Source organism: Gobius niger, assembly GCF_951799975.1.
Source record: "Gobius niger genome assembly, chromosome: 19".
Taxonomy (NCBI): domain Eukaryota; kingdom Metazoa; phylum Chordata; class Actinopteri; order Gobiiformes; family Gobiidae; genus Gobius; species Gobius niger.
Window position 1 is genome coordinate 14,767,123 of NC_136870.1, and position 23,149 is coordinate 14,790,271.

At 42.3% G+C, this 23,149-nt stretch overlaps 2 protein-coding genes across 3 annotated transcripts in view; one reads left to right on the plus strand and one right to left on the minus strand.

Annotated features, from left to right (window-relative positions):
* jmjd1cb (jumonji domain containing 1Cb) overlaps positions 1–6,999 on the minus strand; it is a 60,173-nt gene extending 53,174 nt beyond the window's left edge. Inside the window, exon 1 of the mRNA XM_079577050.1 lies at positions 6,596–6,999. Coding sequence (XP_079433176.1) covers positions 6,596–6,751 — 156 coding nt within the window. The 5' untranslated portion in view covers positions 6,752–6,999. The remainder of the gene's footprint in view (positions 1–6,595) is intronic.
* Positions 7,000–7,579: 580 nt separating this feature from the next.
* Positions 7,580–22,805, plus strand: reep3b (receptor accessory protein 3b). 2 transcript variants are annotated; one of them, XM_079576742.1, is made up of 9 exons: positions 7,580–7,722; positions 8,646–8,805; positions 16,274–16,346; positions 16,557–16,633; positions 16,783–16,903; positions 16,998–17,111; positions 20,491–20,653; positions 21,343–21,476; positions 22,018–22,805. In XM_079576742.1, exons 1-9 carry the CDS (start codon positions 7,668–7,670, stop codon positions 22,084–22,086), a joined length of 966 nt encoding a protein of 321 aa, XP_079432868.1. In that variant the 5' UTR covers positions 7,580–7,667; the 3' UTR covers positions 22,087–22,805. The 2 variants fall into 2 exon arrangements, with proteins under 2 accessions (XP_079432868.1, XP_079432869.1); XM_079576743.1 differs by lacking the exons at positions 7,580–7,722; positions 8,646–8,805 and adding an exon at positions 9,657–9,998.
* The last annotated feature ends 344 nt before the right edge of the window (positions 22,806–23,149 follow it).

Here is a 23,149-nt window from a genome sequence, read left to right on the forward strand (position 1 = left end):
CTGCAGGAAGAGGTTTGTAGTTTGTTTTAAATGTTCAGACTAGCAATTAGTGGTTTATTGATGCATATTCACAAAGGCATGTAAATTTCACACCTGGTGAGCCAACCATTCTTACTTTGTTAGAAAACAACAGCATCTCAGACCCGCACACAGCAAACCATTCTCCCCACAAGTCTGGCATCAATCCTGCAGCCATTTATTTGTAAGACGTGCCTTAAATGTGTCATATATTTCATCATTCAGAATGTACTGTGAACCCTTTATCACCTTCTCTTTTCTCTGTTCATTGAGCAGAAGTCAGTACCGTTTCTCAGTTCTCCGTGTGATTATAATATGTTTCTTGTCATTTCTTTGTACAAAGCTGTGTTTGTTTTATTACAGAGGAACCATGTGGTTTTCTGATAATCATTCACATCAACTGGAAGTCGGATAATTGTAGATCCCAGTCTTTGATAAGAAAAGCATGTCGTCTTGGCTGGTGAGGACACAAAGTTTAAGTGCACTTGAAGAGAATGCGTATTTTTACCAAGTGCTGGACATCTGGACAGGAGCCTTCAAAATAACAACCAAAAAGCGGACATAATAAATCTGCTGGTCCTGTCCAGGTCAGAGAAACCACTCACTCTCTCTGGTGTGAGCTACAAAGGAGCAATGGGAGACCAAACTTGCGTTACTAACTTCTCATACTCATGGAACAATTGACTCCAGATTTCAGGTTACGGTTGTTGTAGCGGCCAGTATGAGCCCCAGCTGGACCAAAGCCATGCTGCAGGGCGGTCCTAGAGTCTCAGTAATCCCGTGCTATAGGAGCTGAGTCGGCTGACCAGCTCAGCATTCCACAGAGCTGCCTGATACAGAGCGCTGGTTTTGTGTAGAAATGATCTTGGTGGCTGTGACCGTCCGGCTGATGTTCGGGCAGAGTGTGGAAGCTTCTTGCCACAGAGCGTTGTGCTGATCACTCTACTGTACACAGGACACAATGAGATGACCGCGTCGCATTCAGGACCCGGGGTCACACTGGACATTTGCAACCTGACAGGCCGTTTACATGAAAACTGCTTTTCTTCTTTCCCTCCATCTGTCTGCACACCCTGCTTTCTTGAAGTCTATAAAGTCATTTTGATAGAATCGTGATTCATGTGATTTAGCCCAATGACTAAACCTTTCCTCTTCCTCACAGAGAGTTCACACGTTACAGTGCTTGGGTCATTCAGTCAGAGCGTGATGGAGGCTGACCAACAGGAGGAGAAATCATAAGTAGTGCAATAAACAAAAAGACCTGAATCACGCAAACACAATGCCTCGTCACGGGGTCAGATTACCATTCGATTTGATATCATCATAAAGCCCAACACGACCTGTGACCTTGCCTCAGAAAAATATGTTCTTTGTAAATAGTTGAGGAGGCGTCCTCTTTCAAAAAGAGATATTTCTTCCCTGAGTAGACTGTAAAGAGTGTGATGTAACAGCATTGTCCTCGTCTGCTCGCTGCCCTAAGGACTGGGAGCACAATTTAAAAATACTCCCCTTGGTTCTGTTATAACATTTTCATGTGTTTGAGGTTTTTCTGCTAAAAGGGACTGTAAAAAAAACTGCTGCACTCATTTATTTATTTGTCATTTATAATGTTCTTATCCCTTTCATAAATTAAACAGGCCATTTCTTAAAGAGGACACTTCTGGTGTTTAATCTACTAAACTTTACCTCTTTATAGAAGGAAAATTCATATTACTACTGTCAAATGGTCATGTTAAATGTGTAGCATAGTTTTCACAGAGCAGGTGTTGATTTTTCCTGCAATGTTTACAGCGGTGCTCCTGAGGATTAGGAGCGCCAAGTCCTATGCTTTATTTAGACACCTTAGCCTTGGTAAGACTGCCGGAATAACTTCAAGAAAATACCTGTAGGACAAAGATGTGATGATTTTTTTATTTTTCTGAGAAAAAAATGCCAACAGAAAGCTCAAAACTGGAATTTCTGAACAAAATAATTATATTAATAATAATAAACCTAAACAATCATAGCAACGAGCTACAGTGAGAGAGACATTCGAACACGGACTTGATCAGAGCCGGTTTGGTGCAGGTGACAGTAAAAACACAGAGGCCCTTCAAAGCTGCTGTGTCGAACTTTTGTGGTAGAGTAGTATTTGTTTCTACCGTCTGTGAAGACTGTAAAAGCAGCAATTCATGAAAACATGACCGCTGCATCTATCTGTATTTCATTATAAAGCATTTTAACTGATCATAATTTGCACATCTGGAGTAATGATCTGGTAGTGGCAGTAATGGTGAACTCCTCTTCAGGGTGTGAAAGTTGTAAAACATGCCTTTATGTACATGAAGACCTGGGATTTAGAGATCGTTTTGTGACAACTAAAAACAAGTTAAGGCGACGGCTAAAAGTTTAAATTGAACTTCCTCTCAGTGTCGCGATTTGAAGTAAATTGGGCATAACAGATTTAAATACAAGTAACTACTACTAGTGTAACAACGCACCGTGCCAAGCATCGTACTAGTTACATTTGTGTACACGCACATCCAAACACAGCACTCGCGTGTCATTAGAGCTGGCGATTTGTTCCCTCCCAAAAAGCTTTGATTTTCGCATAAAAAAAACCTTGATTAACGATTCGATCCCCCCCCCCCCCCATTTAAAACAAACTAACTGCTGACTGTACATGTATTTAAATTATATGATATAAGTGTCATCATCACTTACCGCTAACCTGAAGAACTGTACAGTAACATCCTCCAAAAACACATGAAATGTGCGTGGCTTATGATCCAGTGCAGCGCACATTGTCAGAGACACAGACAAATGCGTAACATCCCATCTTTTTCATTTATCTATCTGCTTATTTGGACAGGACAGTGCATCTTAATGAACAACACACATGTAAACATCACGCCAGATTGAAGCCATGGGCTAATTTCCATCTGTTTGTCTTGGTCATAATCCACCTCAAGCTTTGTTTCCAAAAAAGTACAGCGAGTATAATGTCGTCCAGGGATGGCCCAAACATGAGCCCCAAATCAAATGCACTGCCTGTAGGTGTTAAAGCTGCCGTCTAAGGAAAGCAACGTCAAAAACAAGCACATGGCTGCCTTTATTTTTAAACTTTAGAACACTACACTTTTGTTTTCTATTTTGTTTTGTATTGTGTGCCCAGGAGAAAATCATACGTTTTAAACCTCTGAACATTTGAAACCGTAGCAAATTTTATGACATTATAAATACTGCCTAAAAATGAAAATCAACTTATTACTGATATTGCACTTACACTGTGATGCACCGAACCGTGAGTCCTGCACCGTGACTACTGTGAGATAACTGGAGTGGACCATTACACCCCTAGTAACTACAGAGACAAAAGTCTGCAGCTGCATTTGCCCAAACCTTTTGAGACATATTGTTCCCATTTTTTAAATGACATTCTCACAAACCATGTGAGGTTCATCAAGTGAAGTCACTGATGCTAAATACAAATGCTAAACTATCAGGGGTTGCAAAGACAAAATGATCTGTGGGTAAGTCGGCTGACTGACTTTTTAAACGCACTTCATGATTTCTTTGTGTCCGGCATCCGCTTGTAAATGAAATGCTCATCTTTGAAAAGAAAGTTTTGCTCTTCATGAAGTGCTGTACATTTCAGTTCAAAATAATACAATGTGTGACATGAGTGCATCAAAAAGGGTCCACTTTGTATGTTAAAAATGACGTGTGGCCCACAGGTGCTCTTCAAGGATGAAGGCCAAAACAATTACTATGAAAAACAGTACAGAGAAACTTGCTATATGTACCTTGTAGTATTTTTAGCAGTCATAAGAAAGGTATCCAACGCACTCCGGTGTACAAAAAATTAAAAGTCCTTTATTGTGGCATCGGGTGTATTATTAGTACTTTGGAGGTACATGATGTGATAAGACATAAGACCTTTAGAGTCAGGGTTTCCTGTCTTATTACATTATGTACCTCCAAACAACTAATACACTATAGTATACACATTATTCCATTGTGTATCTAACTCATAGGTACAAAAAAATACACATTGTTACAAAGAACATTACATTGTAGTAAATATGACAGGTACAATGTATTATGGGTGGTGTAAAATAAAGTGTTACCAAGCTTTGTTTGATAATGTTAAACCTCTCCTGAAAGAAGTCCCTGTCCTGTGTGGCTCTGAGGTGCACACTCACTACAGACCTGCCATCTTCATCTCTCGTCTGAGAAAACCATGAGGCTCTTCCTCACACACCCACGGTCTTTCTTCACTCACTACAACTCAGACTGCACCCACATGTTACAACACCAACAGCGGTCATCTCCAGAAACTCTGACTAATCAGCCAATGTGGGCTGTATGTCTGGGGAGAATGAGCTGTGGACTGGTGTACGACCAAGGAGGCGCGATTGGCCTGAAAAGGCTCCTATCCCACATACAGGAGAACAAACGGGAGAGACATTGAGAAGGTGGATAGTTAACAGTAACGTGGTATTTATCCCAGCAACAAACGAGACGGCCTCACTCTCACCACACGCTCCGATCCTGTGGGTTCTGTGAGGCTGGAGCACTCAAATCTTTGCGCACCCAGGCGAACTTGCCCTCATTACAACATGATTCAATAAATATAAACCAACCTGTAAAGTCGCTAGTCTGTTTTCTGCGAACATCCTAACCCTGTCTTTTTTTTTTGACAGGGCACTCACTGGGAAGAACATAAATCAGTGCCTATGACTCTCACAACACTGACAACTACCGTAAGAGCCAAAGTAAAATCATTTACACCGCTGGGCATGGGGCAACAGGAAGGGCACAAAACTAACAAGTCAGTAGGCTGGCTTTGTCCTGGGCTGCTGCTGGACTCTGTTGAGGAGGTGGTTGGGAGGAGGATGCTGGACATGATGGATGACAGCTTGGCTAACCTCTTTCACCCGCTGCTCCAGACAGGAGAACTGCTCCAGCAGCAGTAGACCAAGACAGTGTGGGCAGGAACTTCACCCTCACAACGGCCACACTGAACAATTCGAGTTACATGCTCCTCATCGCCGTGATGCAGAGAACCATGTTGTTGTTAACCAGTACCTGTGATATTAACCATTGTATTACCTGTTCTACAATAATCATTATCGTACAGCGTTTTCCACATCCTTACACTCAAGGTTCTGCAGCTAAAACTGGATGTCTGTATATCATAATTAGCTAAGCATTCTCAAGTGAGCATCAATACAGAAAAGCACTTTATTGTTGTGCGTTGGGTTGACTCTCTGAATCCCTAAACGTGTCAGTCATTGAATCTTGTTCTTTACTATGAAAGCTACACCCGTCGGTCACAGATGAGATCAGCAAGCTTGGCTCTGTTCCCGTGATCTCCAACCCAGATCTGTAGCCCTGACCAACACCAGAGCCAGCAGACCAGTGTCAACCAGCCAAACGCATCCAAACACATCCGCGCCACATCCACCGAGTCAACTCCACTGGTTCTGACCATCACACCAACGACTACAACACAGTCTCTGCAGGAGCATGCGAGGAACAGCCTGAACAATGGGCTGAGGACACGCACATCTGCTGAGGAACACTGTGAACAAAGGAGGAGCAGTGTACAGTATGGCTCGCTGCAAGGGCTTGTCAGGGCACACACCGTTCATTCCGCACCTTTATCAAAAATACGCAGACGTTTTGGCATGACATGAATGACAGTGTGACCCGTAGCAAAACAATCATCTGTAGCACTGGTAACGAGGCACACTGGCACTCCTTAAGCCCGCTGCAGAGAGTTTTTTTTTTTTTTTCATCTGTTTTTACAAGTCAGCATTCCTGCGTCTCTTTCCAGCTCCGAATGCGCCAGAAAAACACAGCCAGACGGAGCTTTGGGGGTCGATTATCACGCTCAAATAACGTGGATTGTGACCGATAATAACCGAGCGGCGAAGTGTCACCCTTGCCCCCCCTCCTGCCCACCCCCCCTTGTCACCAAACACAACACGGCTCATCCTGTCACGGAGGGTCCGGTGTCACTCCGGGAGGCAGGGAGATGCACCTCTCTACGGATGAACATGCAGCGGCAGACGCGTCAAAGACAGGAGCTACTTTACGCACCAAATCCTGGAACTAATCTTTTAACTACAGAGAGTGAGGTCTAACAGAACTTGAGGCAAATGATGTTGCCTAGTTTTTTTTTCTTTACAGTTGTAGGTCACCTGCACAATGAGACAACACGCGTCTGTAGTAATAAATGGTTACTTTGAGAAGAACGAGAGTCTTGTCTACCCTGAGCTGGCTGTACATGTTTCCCCTAACCCCCTGCTGGCTGGCTGTCTCACATTAACCAGCCTGGTTAAAGTCAAATAGCCAAACTGTAACGCTTTTGGATGACAAAGGGGGATCTCAGGCGCAGCCAAAAGTCGTCTCTATTGAACCACAACTGTAATACCACAACTATAACCTCAACAAAAAAAATGATTTCCGTCAGGCAGGTTAGGAGCGCACTGCCTCGCTGGCCAGCCACCAACACCACCGCACAGATTTTCCCCGTTTTGCTTTGCATGTAACAGTCGAAAGAGGTGGACAAAGTCAGCTTTCCCCTTACCGTCAAGTCGGAATTGTCGTTGTCACGGTGGTTCACGGCGCGTATGACTCCCGATCGCCACGACCACCGGCCTATGTCGCCGAGTTCAGGCGGCGCGTCCCCGCTGACACAGAGGAACCGCTTCCCGACCAGCTCCGGCCGAGCCTCGACTGCCATGGCCCCTGCGCTAGTCACAACCCCCCCGCGTAAAACTTCCCAACAACGACGCCCCTACACACCCGTCATTTACGACATTAAAGCCGCTCTGATCGAACCCGACGGTGGAAAGGAATTGAAATAAAGGGGTGCTCGGTTGGTAAAAAAAAAAAAGCAGAAAAATCCACCCGGGGGATTTAAATGTGTAGCAGTCTCCACCCGCCGAGCTTCAGGATCTTTTCTCTGCGCGTGAAAAAACCGTGGAACACTGAACCGCATCACCGCCGCCATCCATAGTTGTGTTTCTCCGCAGGATCCGTAGGCATTCACCGACCACAGGCAGGACGTCTCCTTCCGCCCAGCCGCACCGCACTATTTTCACTGTTGCTCCACTGTTTTTGTTTTTTTTTCTTCCCCCTCGCAGACAACCACACAACTTTTCCACCAGAGCCATTCATGAAGTTTAAAACCGTCTTTCGTTTGAGTTGGAAAAGCGCAATTACAGACCAGGGCTAAACAAAACAAGACGAAAGCGTTTGCAAATGCAGAGATTTGGCTACATTTGATAGGTCTTTTGATCTCTTTTTTGCCTAAAGATGGGGAGGATGTTTTTCTAACCTTCTATTGGCTATGCTATGAGTGACAGGATCTGCAAATATATTTGTTGTTTTGCGCTATTGGTAGTAGGTTCATTATAGGCTATAATGTGCTGGAAAAGTCATAGTAAAATTATAAGAGGACAATATGGGATTAGTAGGCTATAAATACTTTTGATGAAAAGCTGACCGAAAGAAAACATTTCATGGTAATGTTTAAGCCTGAGCCTCATTGGCTTCCAGTGCGCGGCTGCTTCTCGTCTGTTCTCCAACAGAGGGATCTTGAGGACACGGCCGAGGTTCGTGTGTGAGACGCAGCCTGGAGCCACCTCCGGGGAGCGATGGGAGCGGGACAAAGGAGCACGTCTATAGCACCAGACGGAAGGAGCAGATCAGGTAACGTCCTTGTGCTCCAGACATCCAGGGGAACACGTGAGGATCGTTAGGAGGCTATTTTCTCACTGACATAATCGACGTCATAGTTGAGTTCTCGATCACAAATCTAAAACTACAGCCACTGGCAGTGCCTCAGGTGATGAAGTGGTTTTAATCAAAAGGTCGCCGGTTCAAGTCCAGCTCCAACAATTTCTTATAATCGTTGTGTACTTGGGCAAGACACTTCAGGCTAAATGGTTGTGTGAATGTTGATGGTGGCATGATCAGAGGCTATTGGCACAGTATTGCAGCCATGTGTCTGAAAGCAGGGCAGCTGTGACTTTAGAAATAGTTTACCACTGAGTGTGGGTGAGTGAAGAACGAAAAATGGCATAGGCATAAAGGCTAATCATTTGAAACTTGAAGCTCATTACAGCGCCAAGACAATATTATTATTGCATTAATAATATAATAATAATAATATTATAATATGATTATTATGTATAAGATTCTTTGAAAATAGATAGGTCTACCTTCCACAAGACTAATTATTAGGTTGTGTAACCTCAGTGCCATCACAACAGTGCTCTGTTTTCTCCACTACCATCACCTTGGCTTTTAATCAAGTGCCCTATATATCTTCATGCCTATGACAGGAGTTCCCGGGAATGTGAGTCACTGGCTTTATCTAATTCAATTGATTATTATTCTTTAGTTTAGTCCACTTTTGTTCCTCAACAAGCATCCTCTTAGAAGTGTGTATCTGGTTGGCGAATATTACATCTCTCTCATTCCTATGTCTTTAAATGTTACTTTGGTTTGATGATGTCTTTATTTTTGCTGCTCAGCTGCTGTTGGCTGCTGCATTTGACCGACAGGGAACGTGCATGAATGAATGTAGCTGAAATTCCTTTACACTGTGAATAATGCATGTGTCTGTGCAGTGTTGGCCATGTATTTTTCAGTGGTACAGTGGATGGTGATGGAGGGTAGAGGGACTGTCACCCTCCAGTCTCGGCCAGACACTCTATATGTGACCAGAAAGGCTCCTCTGGGATGTGCTCACATGGCTGCACACCGCTGCAGTCGCTGTATGAATAACAAGTAGGTCTGAACTCACCACCCCCTTCTTTCTCTCACATGCAGCTCATGCAGGCTACACACGCAGCATACAAACATCTGCAGTAACACAGAGAAACCCATAGAGCAAGATCTAACATCAGAGCACAATCACACAGACTGACATTACTGGCTGTGGGATAATGTTGTGGATCTAATCGTTTGAGAGCGACAAAAAATAACGGATAACATTTAGAATTTTAAGTAAGTAAGGGCTTTATTTGTCATTGTACAACCTCAATTATTCAACAAAATTGTGTTCAGGTGTTAGTCCTGAGCCGCTGCGACTGAGCCGACCTGACCAGCATGTTTTTGGAGGTATAGGGAAACCGTAGCGGGCTGCCTTCAGTGCTCCTCCTCCTTCCTCTTCCTGCTGCACAGCTCCCTCCGCTCCAACACCGAATTTCACCATCTTCATTACACTGTAACAAGCAGTGCAACAACATGTCATTACACAATATTAGCCTAATAGTAATGATTTTTATTTATTTATTTATTATTATTATTATTATTATTATTATTATTATTATTATTATTATTATTATTATTATTATTATTATTATTATTATTATCAATATCATTATCATTATCATTATGATGTTATTATAGATGCTCAATTTATTCTTTATTAGGATCCCCATTAGTGGTTGCTAGTCTTCCTGGGGTTAATTATTATGAATATTTATACTAATCCTTTGGTTTAATTTGTCCTCTTATTATAAATCTATCAGGTCACGTGAACAACCCTCTCCGCCAATCACAAAGCGCTGTTGTTGTAAACACAGCCGCGCAGCCAATGGGGCGCGTGGACAGGGTGTTGCTTCCTGGTGACGTTGCAGCTGCCCGAGTCCGCTCTGGGGCAGGAACTGAGCAGCAAAGTGAAGGAACCTGAGCGACGACCTGTGGAAACACGGCTGTATCCTTGAAAAGAGGCTCCGTTTAGTCATGGTGGAGGAGGCAGAGCCCTAACGCACTAGCTCGGGGGCTTACTGGGCTTTTTGTTTATTATTTGCGACAAAGTTTACTCGAAGTTTTGGCGGAAAAGAAAGTTTGCAGCGCGACAGGCTCCTAGTCGCCGAGACAAGACTGCTCTGAGCTCAGCTCTAGCTATTGTTGCCACCACTTCGCACAACAAAGACGATCAGGATGGTGTCCTGGCTCATCTCGAGGAGCGTTGTGTAAGTATTAGCACAATTAGCTTCATGGAAACAGTAGGAAAATCACTGGCTTTTATCTGTTTTTAGCCCACCTGAGTTTAGGTGAGCTAACGCTTTGGGTGCTACTTGGCTAATTTGATCTAAAAATATCGTAAAGGCCGAAATATTTTTTCACATGTAGGCTAAGTCAGTTTATACACACTTCAGAGTCAAACGGTGATCCCCTTACAAAGCTGGGCGATGTGCTGAGGGCTTGTGGTGGTGTTGAGTCCAACGCAGGGACAATGCTGTAATGAGATGTAACCAGTTTAGTTTAAGTGGACTTTTGCACTTAGAAACAGTGTGTCATCCGCACAGCCCGCCATAGATAAACACTGTCACACTTCAGCAGTCGCTCTTAATTGACTTAAGGTTTAATTTAATCTAGAAAAACACTGTATTGGACATTCAGTATCGTTGATACTTCCTTGTTTATAGTCACCTTGCACCCAGTATAATAACATTGTAATAACACTATATTACACATTATAGCTATTCTGGCTATTCTGGAATAGTTGTTATGTTGAGTGTTGAGTAGAATATAAAAATAACTTCTTATCAAACTGTTTGACATGGTTGAGAGAAAGCAGGATCGTCTGTGTACAGTTGTGATTTATGACGTTCATTGTAGACGAGATGGTTTGTCCAAAACGACCCTCTTTTGCCCCGAGCCCCTATGTTCTGCCTCTGACAGCATACAGTTCTGAGCAGTTCAGTTACACAACTCTATAATGGAGGACAGGAATGTGCAGGAGGAGGGAGTGGCACTGGAAAATCTCTCTTTTTGTAATGTAGGCCTGATGCGTCAATAACATTGTTGACTACTGTCACATCACCAGACCTGTTCAACATGTGTCACTGAGCAGTGGAGGAGGGACAGTCAGGCCCTTTACAGGCATGACCCCTAAATCGACCTTCTGCTTCTTAAACTGAAAGGCACACTGTGTAGCGTTTAGGATTCTCCTGTTGCCAGCTCGATACCGAAAAGGCTATTTTTGTGGTAATCAAAGAATGAATTTGGATGAGGACCTAAGCCATTTATAAACCTCATATTTGGCTGCCGCTCCCAATGAAGTTATAAGTCAGGTCTTGGGTGACGTGAGCCCCGCGGGAGGTTCACTTATATGGTATTTTTAAATGATAAAAATATCTGTAATAAAATAAATGCTTGTATTTTATTCTATGTAATAAATATAACTGAATAAATCATTGGGTCACGTGGGACACCGTGTGAAAATGAGGAGACTTTCAGTTCACTTTGATTTCCCAAACAACATCTGCTGACTGAGTAGTTTACTGCAGTATACTTACATGTACATACAAGGTCCCAGGATTTTCCATGGTGAATCCCCTTTTCTGTGCTTGGACCCTTCTACACAAGGAAAAGTTACAAACTAAATGAAAATAAATTAAATTAATTGAGAAGGACACTACACAGATTCAGCCCATGGACCAGGACTGTCTGTATAATGGGGCCAAGCACGGGGGAGTCAGACCTGCATCATCTGTCTATTTATTCATAGTGCTATACTAAAACAACAATATAAAATGATTCAGTTTCCTTATACACTACTAGAAAACCAGACCGGTTCAGAATGAGTGTTTATGAAGTGCATTCATCAGGCTTTCTAAATACAGTACTGAACATCATCAAAGTGCTTTACAGCCACTAAAAATGTATTTTACATACAGAAATATAAACAATGAATAGTTTCAAATAATAAAAACATTTGTAAACATTATTCTCACTGGTTGCGTCCACACATGTGGCCACCGCTTCCTGCTAAACCAGTAAACCAAGGGGAAACACTGCTACATAACACGTCCAGTTACGCTCTGATCCAATTCAGTTGTCAGTTCCTGTATTTTATCTACACCTTTTTACGATGCCAGAACCCGAACAATACATTTGTCAGCTACATGCATTTAGTTTGTTATGAAAAAGTATAATCAAATTGAGTTAACAATAATGGTGATTACTTTTTTGCCATGTCGTCCAGCCTTAGTTTTAATTCAAAGCTTTCCGTGGGGAAGTGAAGGTGAAGTACCGTGTAACTGTATCAAACCTATAGTTAGGCTGTTAAACATTGATTTAGTGCAGTTAAATTACTCATTGTCCAAATACAAATGACTTTAGAATTTCTTGGCAGCACTGTAGTGGCAGACTGAGCACGAGGCCTTGTAAACCGGTTCTTCAAGAATGATGTTCCTGCAGTCAATTATGTAATGCATAAATTACATTTGTTATTATTAGTCTCTGAGATTTGGATTGAGTTTAGAATTTCATGATTGAATGTATTGAGTCTAGTAGTGATGATCAGAGTGATGTATGACATGGAGCAAGTAACCTGACCCCCCCTGTGAGGGTCTGGTTTCACTGCACTGGTGTCTCAGATGCAGGTTTGGTGGAGCTGCCAAAAAGACTTTATTGTATCCTGTGTGAGGAGCCCTCTGTGTTGCGCTCACGTCCTTCCTAATCAAAACCAGTGCCATGAATAAGTTTGACCAGCCATGCTATTGATTCTTCTCATCAATTCTTTTTTTTTAATCCCTCATTAACACTTCTATCTAGATCGACATTTCCATATTCCAAAACTTGTATGGCATAGTGACTGAAGATTGTTTCTTTTCCGATATTACAGTCTGGAGGAGACTGTAATCAGGCGGAAAAATATTTTACTACAAAACTATATACATGAACTGCTTCATTAATACATATTTCATAAAAAGCGTTAAATGTCTAAGCTCCAGTTGTCAGGTTTTAAACAGAAATTACCACATTGGAGAATTGTTATTTTCAGATAAAATTATATTATTGAAAAAAAGGCTAATTGAAGTCTTCTTTGCTAACTGCGACCATTAAACTTAAAGTTATTGTGCTGAATTGTGCTGCTGTAGCGCACACTCGTACAGTGTGCTTCTTTACCCTGTCTGTGTTGGAGAGTTTAGTGAAGCGAATGAGCCAGTGTTCCTGGTGTGGACTATAGTGAGCAGAGCCAGACTCTGAGCTGCACCATTTGCTAAAGCAGCACTTTCCCAACAATCCTCCTCTGTGTTTTTAGGGGAAAAGTCATGGAATCAGATTCTCTCTCCTCAAACCAGATGTTGGAGTTGCGTCCTGGCCCCTCCCTCCCTTTACTGCTTCTCTTCTCAGTTCTGGAGCCTGCTCTCGGATTGACCCCCTCCTCCTCCTCTCCCTCTTTCCCTCGCTCCGATTGCCTGTATGCTGTGTAGCTGAGGCGGGAAGGGCCTGTTTTTTCAGCTGCCCTGGACAGACGGAGGTGTTGAAACTTGGGCAGGGGAAATGAGCAGCAGCGGAGGAAGCGCAGGGCGGATTTTAGATGGGGGGCCTCTTGGCTCCAGGAGCTTTTAAGAACATACTCACACTTTACAGTAGTGTCGTAGTGCCCAGTGAAGGAGACACGTATACAACAGTGTGGTGTTGTTTTGTTGCAAGTGTAAACATTTCATGTTTCGCAGTGTATGAAGAGAGTGCTTTTCTTTTTCTAACCAACTGTAGCAGCACTGTTGAAACTTGTTGCTGTTCCAATTAGTAGGAGAAGTAGTAGTGTAGTGTGTTAGAGGATAACATTAAATCGCTATTTATCATACTGGGTCAGGCTGTACAGTCGTACTATCTCTGTCACAGCCTTGACTGTGGGGCTCAGGCGCCCACTCTCAGCCACTGAATGCTTGCGTATCAGTATGACGCTCTGAGAGGGTATTTATCCCTTTTCTGTGGAAGCATGGACAGACTTTCTTTTACTGTGAAGAAGAGGTTGGTGGAAGCCACATTTCTGCCTGTTCTTGACTATGGCGATATGTTGTATATGAATGCTCCTGTACAGTGTCTTGGGTTGTTGGACAGTGTGTATCATGGGGCTCTGCGATTCATCACCAACTGTCGACCTCTTACTCACCACTGTTTGTTATACTCTAAAGTGAATTGGGTTGGACTTCAGGCTCGTCGACTTTCTCATTGGTATGTTTTTATTTATAAGGCGCTTCTTGGAAGGGTGCCTTCTAATTTATCTTGTCTTTTAAAAGTGAAGCAGAGTCAGCGTAGTCTTCGTTCTAATGACACTTTGCATTATGTTGTGCCTGTTGTGCGGACTGAACTGGGAAAGACTGCCTTCAGTTATTCGGCTCCATTTACATGGAACCTCCTGCAGAAGGACTTCAAAATCACGGACCTTATTTCTTTGAATAGTTTCAAGTCTCTTGTGATGTCAGTCCAGTCCAGATCATCGGTGTGTGAATGTTTTTAACTAATGTTGTGTATGTTTTTAAATGTATGGAAACCAAGTGTTGCTGCCCATCTTGGCCAGGTCTCTCTTGTAAAAGAGATCTAAGATCTCAATGGGACTAACCTGGTTAAATAAAGGCTAAATAAAATAAAAAATAAAAAACTTGAATGGTAGGACTAGCGCAATGTCTCGAGTTCATGTCTCCGGGTCCCGCACCGATGGTAAATAAACTTCTCCTGCATAAGACATCCAGACTGCTGCCTTTTTTTCATCTATCCTCTCGAAGACCATTGTTATTTCTCTAACATAGTGATATTGTGGAGTAATTGTCAATTGAAGTTGTAGGTAACATAATTATGCTTTACAATCTATGGCATAAAATATTTTGTCGCAGTATACTATCACTCACTATCAATGATATCAGAAACATCTCTGAGCATTTTCTGTTCATCCACTTCACTGAACCAAGCTAAATTTACCAACAACATTTTAAGTTCATTTGTTTTACTGTGTGGCATTATGTGATTTTGCTGTAAAGAGGCGTTATAATTTCAGTGATAACAGTGTACTTCACTAAGAGAGAGAGAGAGAGAGAATGTGTCTATGCTAGTCACAGGCAGACAGCATGTTTGTGCAGGTCCACAGTGTGAGTATGTCTTCAAACACTGGACTAATCTTCTGAGTTTGTTTTCAGGAATGAGAGAGTTACTCATTTTAGATCAGTGTTCCCTGAAAAAGGTTTGGTCAATGGTGAAAATTTGACTGACAAATTTTTTTTTCTTTTCATGGTGTGCATGAAAATACTTACTCTCTCTATAATTGTGAGTCATGGCACATTTCTTTGCTGATATCCTAAGCTGTAATAATACGGTGGGCAGTTGAATGCCTCCAGTGTAGCTAAGGGGATCTGTATTGATTCATACAGTATGAACCTTGCAGATTGTAATTTGATTGTCTGGCCCCGACCGGCAGAGACTCAGACTGACAGAGGCTGTGACTGAGGCGCACACCACAGATGATTTAAAGCACCAGTCCAGAATCTGCTGAAGTCTGAGCAGGATGGAGCGTTTCCATGGCGACGGCAGCAGCCACACTGTGTTCTTTGTGCTGGTCAGAGCTGCTCCTCAGCACAAACACGCTGCTCTCATTAACAACACGGGCCTCAGCCCTTTGTGAGCGGCACGCCGAGCTACTCTCTGGCACACATGTAGTCATCACGGGAGAGTCTGGAGCCTGCTGGTTTCCACGACAACACAAGCCAAATAAACCTCATGGTCACATGGTACATACCAAGCACTCGGTGTGGACATCTACAGAATCACAAAAATCTGAGCTACCAACACAGCCTCTTGTGAAGATTTCTGAGCGTATGTAGCTATGACTTGACAGCACAAGGACATGCTCAACAAAGGCCTGATAAATTCATACCATCACAATCATTGGTGTGGGTTGTAATGTCCACACCTGTATGCAAGCCTTAAAGAAGAACTAAGCAACTTGTTTACCTTAATACATCTTTTTCGTAGTCCCTCCGGGGTAATACAAGTGTTAATGGGCTGATTGGGGGGTCTTTCATCTCCCCCTGGTGTCTCTGGCCAGAAAACCACAATTGCAACTTTGCCTGCACCGGGTCAGATGCGCAATACACACTAATGGGATCACGAAGAAGAGGCTAACAGGCTAACGGGCAAAGCTAACTGCGGGCTAGCGCCACTTTAGCAGTATTTACAGCCAAGTTTGAGTGAAAAAAACTATCTCCATTGTGTAATTGGATGAAAAATATCCCTGTCTCCCTTTGTCTTTTCTGTCAGCGTTGTATTTACTCTCATGGACAATTAATGAGTAAAAAAAAACCTGCAACATGCTACGGCACCTGCAATGGCCTCTAGGGGCATGAGTTCTGCTTTATCTCAAAAGTTCTTCTCCAAGGCAGTTGATCTGAACTGAATTAAATATGCCATGCCATTTGTGTCCAATAAAATGTTTTTCTTTATTGTTTTTTCTTTATAGGCTGCTGTTTGGAACACTGTATCCAGCTTATTACTCTTACAAAGCTGTCAAAACCAAGAATGTCAAAGAATATGTAAGTATCCTGGAGTTGTATTTGATTAAGAATGTTGTGTGGTTGCTCGGCACTGATGAAAGACGAAAAAAAGGACACATAATTCATCTTTCTGCCGTCAATCAAACCGCACGTGTCCTGAACAATGGTGCAAACAGGGGCTTTAGTTTCACCCTGGTATATGTCTTTCGAAAGGCAACAAGATGATAAGAGTGTATGTTGGTGCTGTAGGTGCGCTGGATGATGTACTGGATTGTGTATGCGCTCTACACCGTCGTGGAGACCATCACTGACCTGACCCTAGCTTGGTGAGTCCACACATGATCCGCGATTCAGCGAAATGCTTCCAACACTGTTTGTTAAAAGCGATACTTGAGATACTTCTGCTTTGGCCCATGACTAAGCATAACCTGCCTGCGCCTACCCCTGAACAAAAAGGTCTTGGGTGTCTCCTCAGGTTCCCTCTGTACTACGAGCTGAAAATAGCCTTCGTCATCTGGCTCCTGTCGCCGTACACTCGCGGAGCCAGCCTCATCTACAGGAAGTGCCTGCACCCGCTGCTGTCCTCCCGAGAGAGGGTACGATGGGGCCTTCTGTCCTGGGCATGAATGTGTTCTTTTATTGCACTCGACTGTACTGAAAAGCTGCGAATGTTCTCCTTTTTCTCTCCAGGAAATAGATGACTACATTGTGCAAGCGAAGGAGAGGAGCTATGAGACCATGGTGAACTTTGGCAAACAGGGGCTGAGCATCGCGGCCACTGCTGCTGTCTCTGCTGCGGTCAAGGCAAGTGCTCCTCAGCTAGCAATACATTTAACCTCCTACCCCGCACTTTAACCAAGCGCATTTTCTCCAGTTCGGCTTTACCCAAATCTAAAAGCTTTTTGACAGGAGCGCTTGGTCTCATTTGAAAGCTTAAACCGGTGTAAAGTATTTTTGCACTATTTTGAGTAGGCTATAGCTACGGTTTATGGTTTTATTCTTACGGTATTGAGCTTTTAGTTTGGTAACCATAGAAACCGGAAGTATGGTAACGGAAATTAGCTTGAACGGAGAAGTCTGCAAAGGTTCATAGACTAACATTAGCTAAAAACAGTATAAAAAGTGGAGAAAAAAACAGTGGAACGACTCCATTAGCTGTTGAGATACTGCTGGTAAATACATCTAACACACTGTGGTCTCCAGGTGTTTTAATGTGAACAATAACTCCAGTATTTTAACTTTTAAAATCTCCATTAGTTTACAATGGCTGCTAATCCCATAATGCTTAGCGATATGACATCACATTCCCGAACTCTATAAACATTTCAAGTAGCTCAAATATATTTCTCATTAGCATTACAAACCAAAGCTAAACCTTGTAGTTTTATCTGTTTTTACGTGTTTAACCGTGAACCTTTTCAGACTTTTCTTTCGTCTTTTTTTCCGTTCAAGCTCATTTCCGTTGCGATACTTCCAGTTTCTATGGTTACCAAAGTAAAAGCTCAATACCGTAGCAATAAAACCTTACACAGTAGCTATAGCCTTATCAAAATAGTGCCAAACCTGCAAAACTGACAGTAACTTTTTTTATTGTGTTGCTACCGCGTTTTTATCATATATTTTGATCTCTTTTTTTTAAATCGCTTTATTGGTGTGTTTTTTTCGTTGCCTTTTCATCGCTTTTTTTCGTAGGTTTTTTGACGCTATATTTGATTTTGGTCACTTTTTGGGGTCTTTTTTGGGCCGTTTCCATCACGTTTTCTTCACGTTTTCGTTGCATTTTTGTCATGTTTTTGCCACCTTTTTTATTACTCTTTTGTAGCTTCTAAGTTGCTTTTCCATCACTCTTTAGTTGTGTTTTTGTCACTTTTCTTACGGTGTTATTGTTGCTTTTGTTTTTGCCACTTTTTTGTTCCGTTTTCATCCTCGCTATATTGACACTTTTTTTCAATAAGCTTTTAGATCTGGGTAATGCCAAAGCGGAGAAAATGTGCTCGGTTCAGGTGGAGGTTAAGAGACCTGATTGCAATTCAACTCCAAAGCTATAAATGTTGACAAATACAGTACTGTACATGTGTAATATCACTATCTTTTTGCTGACAAACAAATATACATGATTGTTTGAGTCTATACATGCGGCCAAACGGTAATCTACTCTGGTATTAGTTGATAGATTGATCCGATTAGCTTTGTCGAGCAGTGGAGGCAGTGGCAGGTGTGAGGCTGAGCTGAGGGTCCCGACAGGAGTGGGGTGAGGTGGGGTGATGAAGGGGGGGGAGGGCGGGTGGAGTGAGGGTTTCATCAGCCTTGCGTGAGACTGGAGTGTATCACATAATCCCGGCTGATCTGCCACGGCCCCAGTGCACCAGCTAATCCCGCGGCACATCCAAGTCACATAGTAAAGTCTTGATCACGATTCACGGCTACACACGCCCAACATTTTAATGATCTTTTCTTACTCACCTTTGTACGTTTTGGGGGATTTAACTTTTTTACAGTTTTGCCGTACAAAATAAAAAAATTATAATATAAGTCAGCGCTGAAGTGGACAACTGGTAGCGATGCTTTAATGATGATTGCATAAATGACCTAACAGCTGTGACTCCTGCTGCAGTGCACCGTGTGAGGGAGCAGCCTGTGGAGGTAAACTCATTGTCCCGTCTCCCACTCATACTGTGGGTTCAGGAAGTATTCATTCGGTCATTCAAATACGACTTGTTTTAGTTGGTGAAAGGGAAGGTAGGCTGTGTAGAGCTGCGTGAATGAATACAAGTATTTAAAAGAGGTTTGAAAACTTTCTGAACCCTGTCCATAAATGGTTTCTATCATCACCATTGCCTAATCATCTCCAGAGCCCTGTATCCCCGACCGCTGCATGACCGCATTTGCCCCCCCCTGCATTTCGTCATGAGATTGATTCAAATCATAGTAATAATACATGTTTTTTTTAGTTGTCTTCAAACCTGATCATTGTGTGGTGCAATAATGTTTACTAGTATAGCCATTTTGGAAAGTTTAACTCTCTGACTGTATTAATCCTAGACTTAGACCCAACCTTATCGATCCACAAGATCACGGTAGCTCAATCTGTAAATGGATTGGATTCAACAATTAAGGAATAAAGTGCAGACTGGCACCTACTTTGGCACAGTAGATCAGCACACACAAGTAACTGTTTTCGTGTTAGAGATGTGCACGCTGATCTACGGTGCCAAAGTATCTAATCTTGTTATTGGCGTTAGACCGGTGATCGCTGTGCTAGGGACACAACCCCGGGGTTATTGCTAAAGCAGCACTTGTATTTCTCTGTGAGGCAGGCGAGCTATGAGAATAAATCTCCAACGAATAAATCATAATCCATGATATTGTCATGCCCTGAGCCTGTGCTTTGTACATGTATATTTCCATTTAAGCGTCAGATTAAACGCCGTGATTTTATTTCAGTACATTCAAGCAGACTTTTCTTGGTTTCAATTTGATGATTGAATGAATGATACAAGGAAAATAATGTGAAGGCTGCCAAAGAAGAGCAGCTCTCTCAGTGCAGCTTGTAATAAACCACGCCTCAGTCGACCTACATCTTTAATAAGCGACGCCCTCTTGCCACATGAATGGAATTGCGCTGTCCTTGCACCAGGCGGAAGATCTGCCCCTCGGTCTCTTTTTAAAATGCACTTTAGTTCATTCTTAAAGGCCCCCAGAGCTAAGTCCTGTTTCAGCTCAGGAGACATGGAGTTCCACAGTTTAGCGCCTTGGAAAGTAAAAGCTGACTGCCCAAAGGTCTTTTTTCACATTAGAAAAAAGGGGCAACCTTTACGGTCCAGGGCGCAAACCGTAATTGCAGTTATAGATCTGCTGTAGTTTATGATTTATTTTTGGTTAAAAACAGTGAAGGAGATATTCAGTGAATAGTCGTGATCCAAAGTCATTGAAGAAAGGCCTGTACAGCAGAAGTACATCACCCCTATACTACTATTAAAATTAATATTTTATTTCGAGCCATATAAACATCAGTGAAGACAGTGTACAAAAACAGGTACAGAGACAAAGGTGCTATTTGAGTGAGTCATCTCTGAGGCTCTAGTCATTTTAGTCTAACGAAATTCCTGTTTAATTAATGTCAGAATGATGCAGTACAATGGTGTGTATTGCAAAGGTTGAGTGTGGTTTACTGTGTCCTCAGGGTCAGGGGGCCATCACAGAGAAACTGCGCAGCCTGAGCATGCATGACCTGACCCAGATCGGCCAACGCGACGACCAGGGAAACCAGCTCTACCCCTACAGCTCCCAGGCATCCAACCCTGCCATGAGGAGGGCCCACAGCACAGATGCCGGTGACGGAGAAGGTAAACCCACAGTCAATGCCTGAGTGTGTCTATGGAGGAAACTTGATCTACTACAAAGAACAGTTGAAGAGGAATGGCCTGATAAGTCAGTGGGCCAGTATGTCACGGGAGTCGAAGGCAGTTCATTTATGTCTATACTTTATGTCTTGTATCCTTCTCCGGGGCTGTTCAAGAGGACTGGAGCTCACTGTCGCATGTTTATATTGCACTGGAAGCTGGTTCTGAGAGGCAGCTGGAATCTCAAACACTGGTTCTGTGAGGGGATGGGGGGATGTTGAAGAGAGGGGTAATGTCCTTTCAGAGCAGTTTATGTCAATGGGACTTTGTCTGCAGCAAGTAGTGGGGCTAAGGAGGTCATGTGATGTGGCAGCAGGTCACATGATCAACATGTTCTTGGACGCGCTGAAATTATGTTAATGTAATTTTGTCAAATCCAATGTGTGCTCCACATGACCGTCATGTGAAGATGTTAGTGGCTGGTTAAAGCGGTTTAAAAAGCCAGGGAATAAACTGGAGAGTAAATCAAGCTTGTGTTTTGTCACACTGCCCTCTGCTGGTAAGCTTTGAGAGGAACAACATTCTGTAGTCCTCAAGTGTTGGAGTTCATGGATCTACAAACAGCACATTTTTGGTTTGCAGTAGCTCTGCACAGAAAATGCTCTTAATTACCTCCAAACGTTTTGTTTCAGAGTACTTCTATGAGCCTGAGGAGCGGACAGATGAGGAGGCAGAGCCTACATTCTCAGAAGATGAAGCCGTAACTCAGAAAGGACTGCGGCGCTCTCAGAGCGTAAAGCTGACACGAGCCAGGCTGCGCAAAGATGTAAGTGTAAGAGGGCTCTGACCTGAGTTAATAGTATATGCTCTGTCTATGAGTGAGCATTTGTTTTTAAATAAAAAAAAAAAAATATATATATATATATATATATATATAAATAGTAAACTAACTTAAAACTATTAAACAAACAAAATAGATTAATATTGAAATATGATGAGGTAACAATTTTACACAGAACAGCAGCCCTTATGTTATGAAGATAACTATGGAGATTAGCTGGAGTTTCAGCCAAGATAATATTTAATATTTAATACTTTCATCCTGTTACTTATCTTTATTTACCAAATATTTGCAGTAGTTGTATTTAACTTGTTCTTAGTTCAAATTATTTGACATACATTTGGCGCACTTGATGCACTGTCGATCTGATCTGCAAAGACAGTATTTGACTTGTCAAGCTTATGTAGAAATGTTGAAAGTTTTTGGGGAACTTTTATGAAAGTCCCCTAAAAACAAGTTGAAGACTCCTGGTCTGGCAACTCTTGAGCACACAGAGTTTCAGCTCTCCATCTGCTCCTGTCCACAGCCTCGATACGGATCTTTGAAGATTAAAGGGAAGAAGAGGCCAGCGCTCAGCTCTGTCAACTACATGTGAACACTACTGTGCTCTTCTCTGCTTGGTGGACTCTGGTCTGGTCTGTGGTGTCAGTCTGTTTTAATGCTGACATGTTTTTAATGAACTTGAAAGCAGCGGACGAGAGGTTGGATTTATTTTTATGAGTGCTTTGTGATATTTTTGTTTTTATTGTGTCATTGCTTATATTTTGTGTTGTATTCGTGGTGTTTCATCGTTTATCTGCCACACTTTAGACAAAACTGACCAGACTTTCCAAATGCATTCTGCTGTATTTTACTTATATTATTGTGTCATCGACGGCTTGTTTACAATCATGAGAGAAATAACTGGTCAGGCTACAGACTTGCATTCTTGTAGCTTAAATTGTGTAATTTTAACACATAAACCAGCTGCGTTTGGCTTGTCAATGCTGCTTATTTGTTTTGTTTTTTTAGCTCCTCTGTCAAATGTATTCTGAAAAATACACATGGATGTACGAGTGGTGTCCCTGTCCCTCAGAGCTCACAGGGACACACCTCTTTCTCTTTACTTTATTTTGGTACTTAATACTGCCTCAGTGTGCCCTAAGTAACCAGCAATTTGGTGTCAGAAAAACTACCAAAGACGAGAGTTGAAATCGGTCTCTCTTGCAGATTTTAATCTTTAAAATGCATATTTTTATAACCCACTGTTGCTAGACCAAAGCTAATTTCTAAACAGCGACTTTTATACAGCGTGGATAACTGCATTCAATAAAACATGCTCCAAATGGCTCTTTGTGGTGTCTTCACTCTTGAATTCAGCTCACAAACGGGATTATAGAGTGCTTTACAGGGGATGTGACTATATTTCTATCTACATAAATGGTAGTGTTATATCAAATACTAAATCCAACTTTTATAGACGGGGCTGTCGACAGATTGTACTTATTTAAAAAAAAAAAATTCTAATATTTTTGGATGCAAAAACAAGTTGCTTAATTTCTTGTTTATGCTTTAATTAATGGATTGTTCTGTATATTGCAATATCATAATATTCATTAGTTATCAACTATTATGTTCATGAACCATATTATTACAGGCTTTATTTGTTCAAGAAAAAG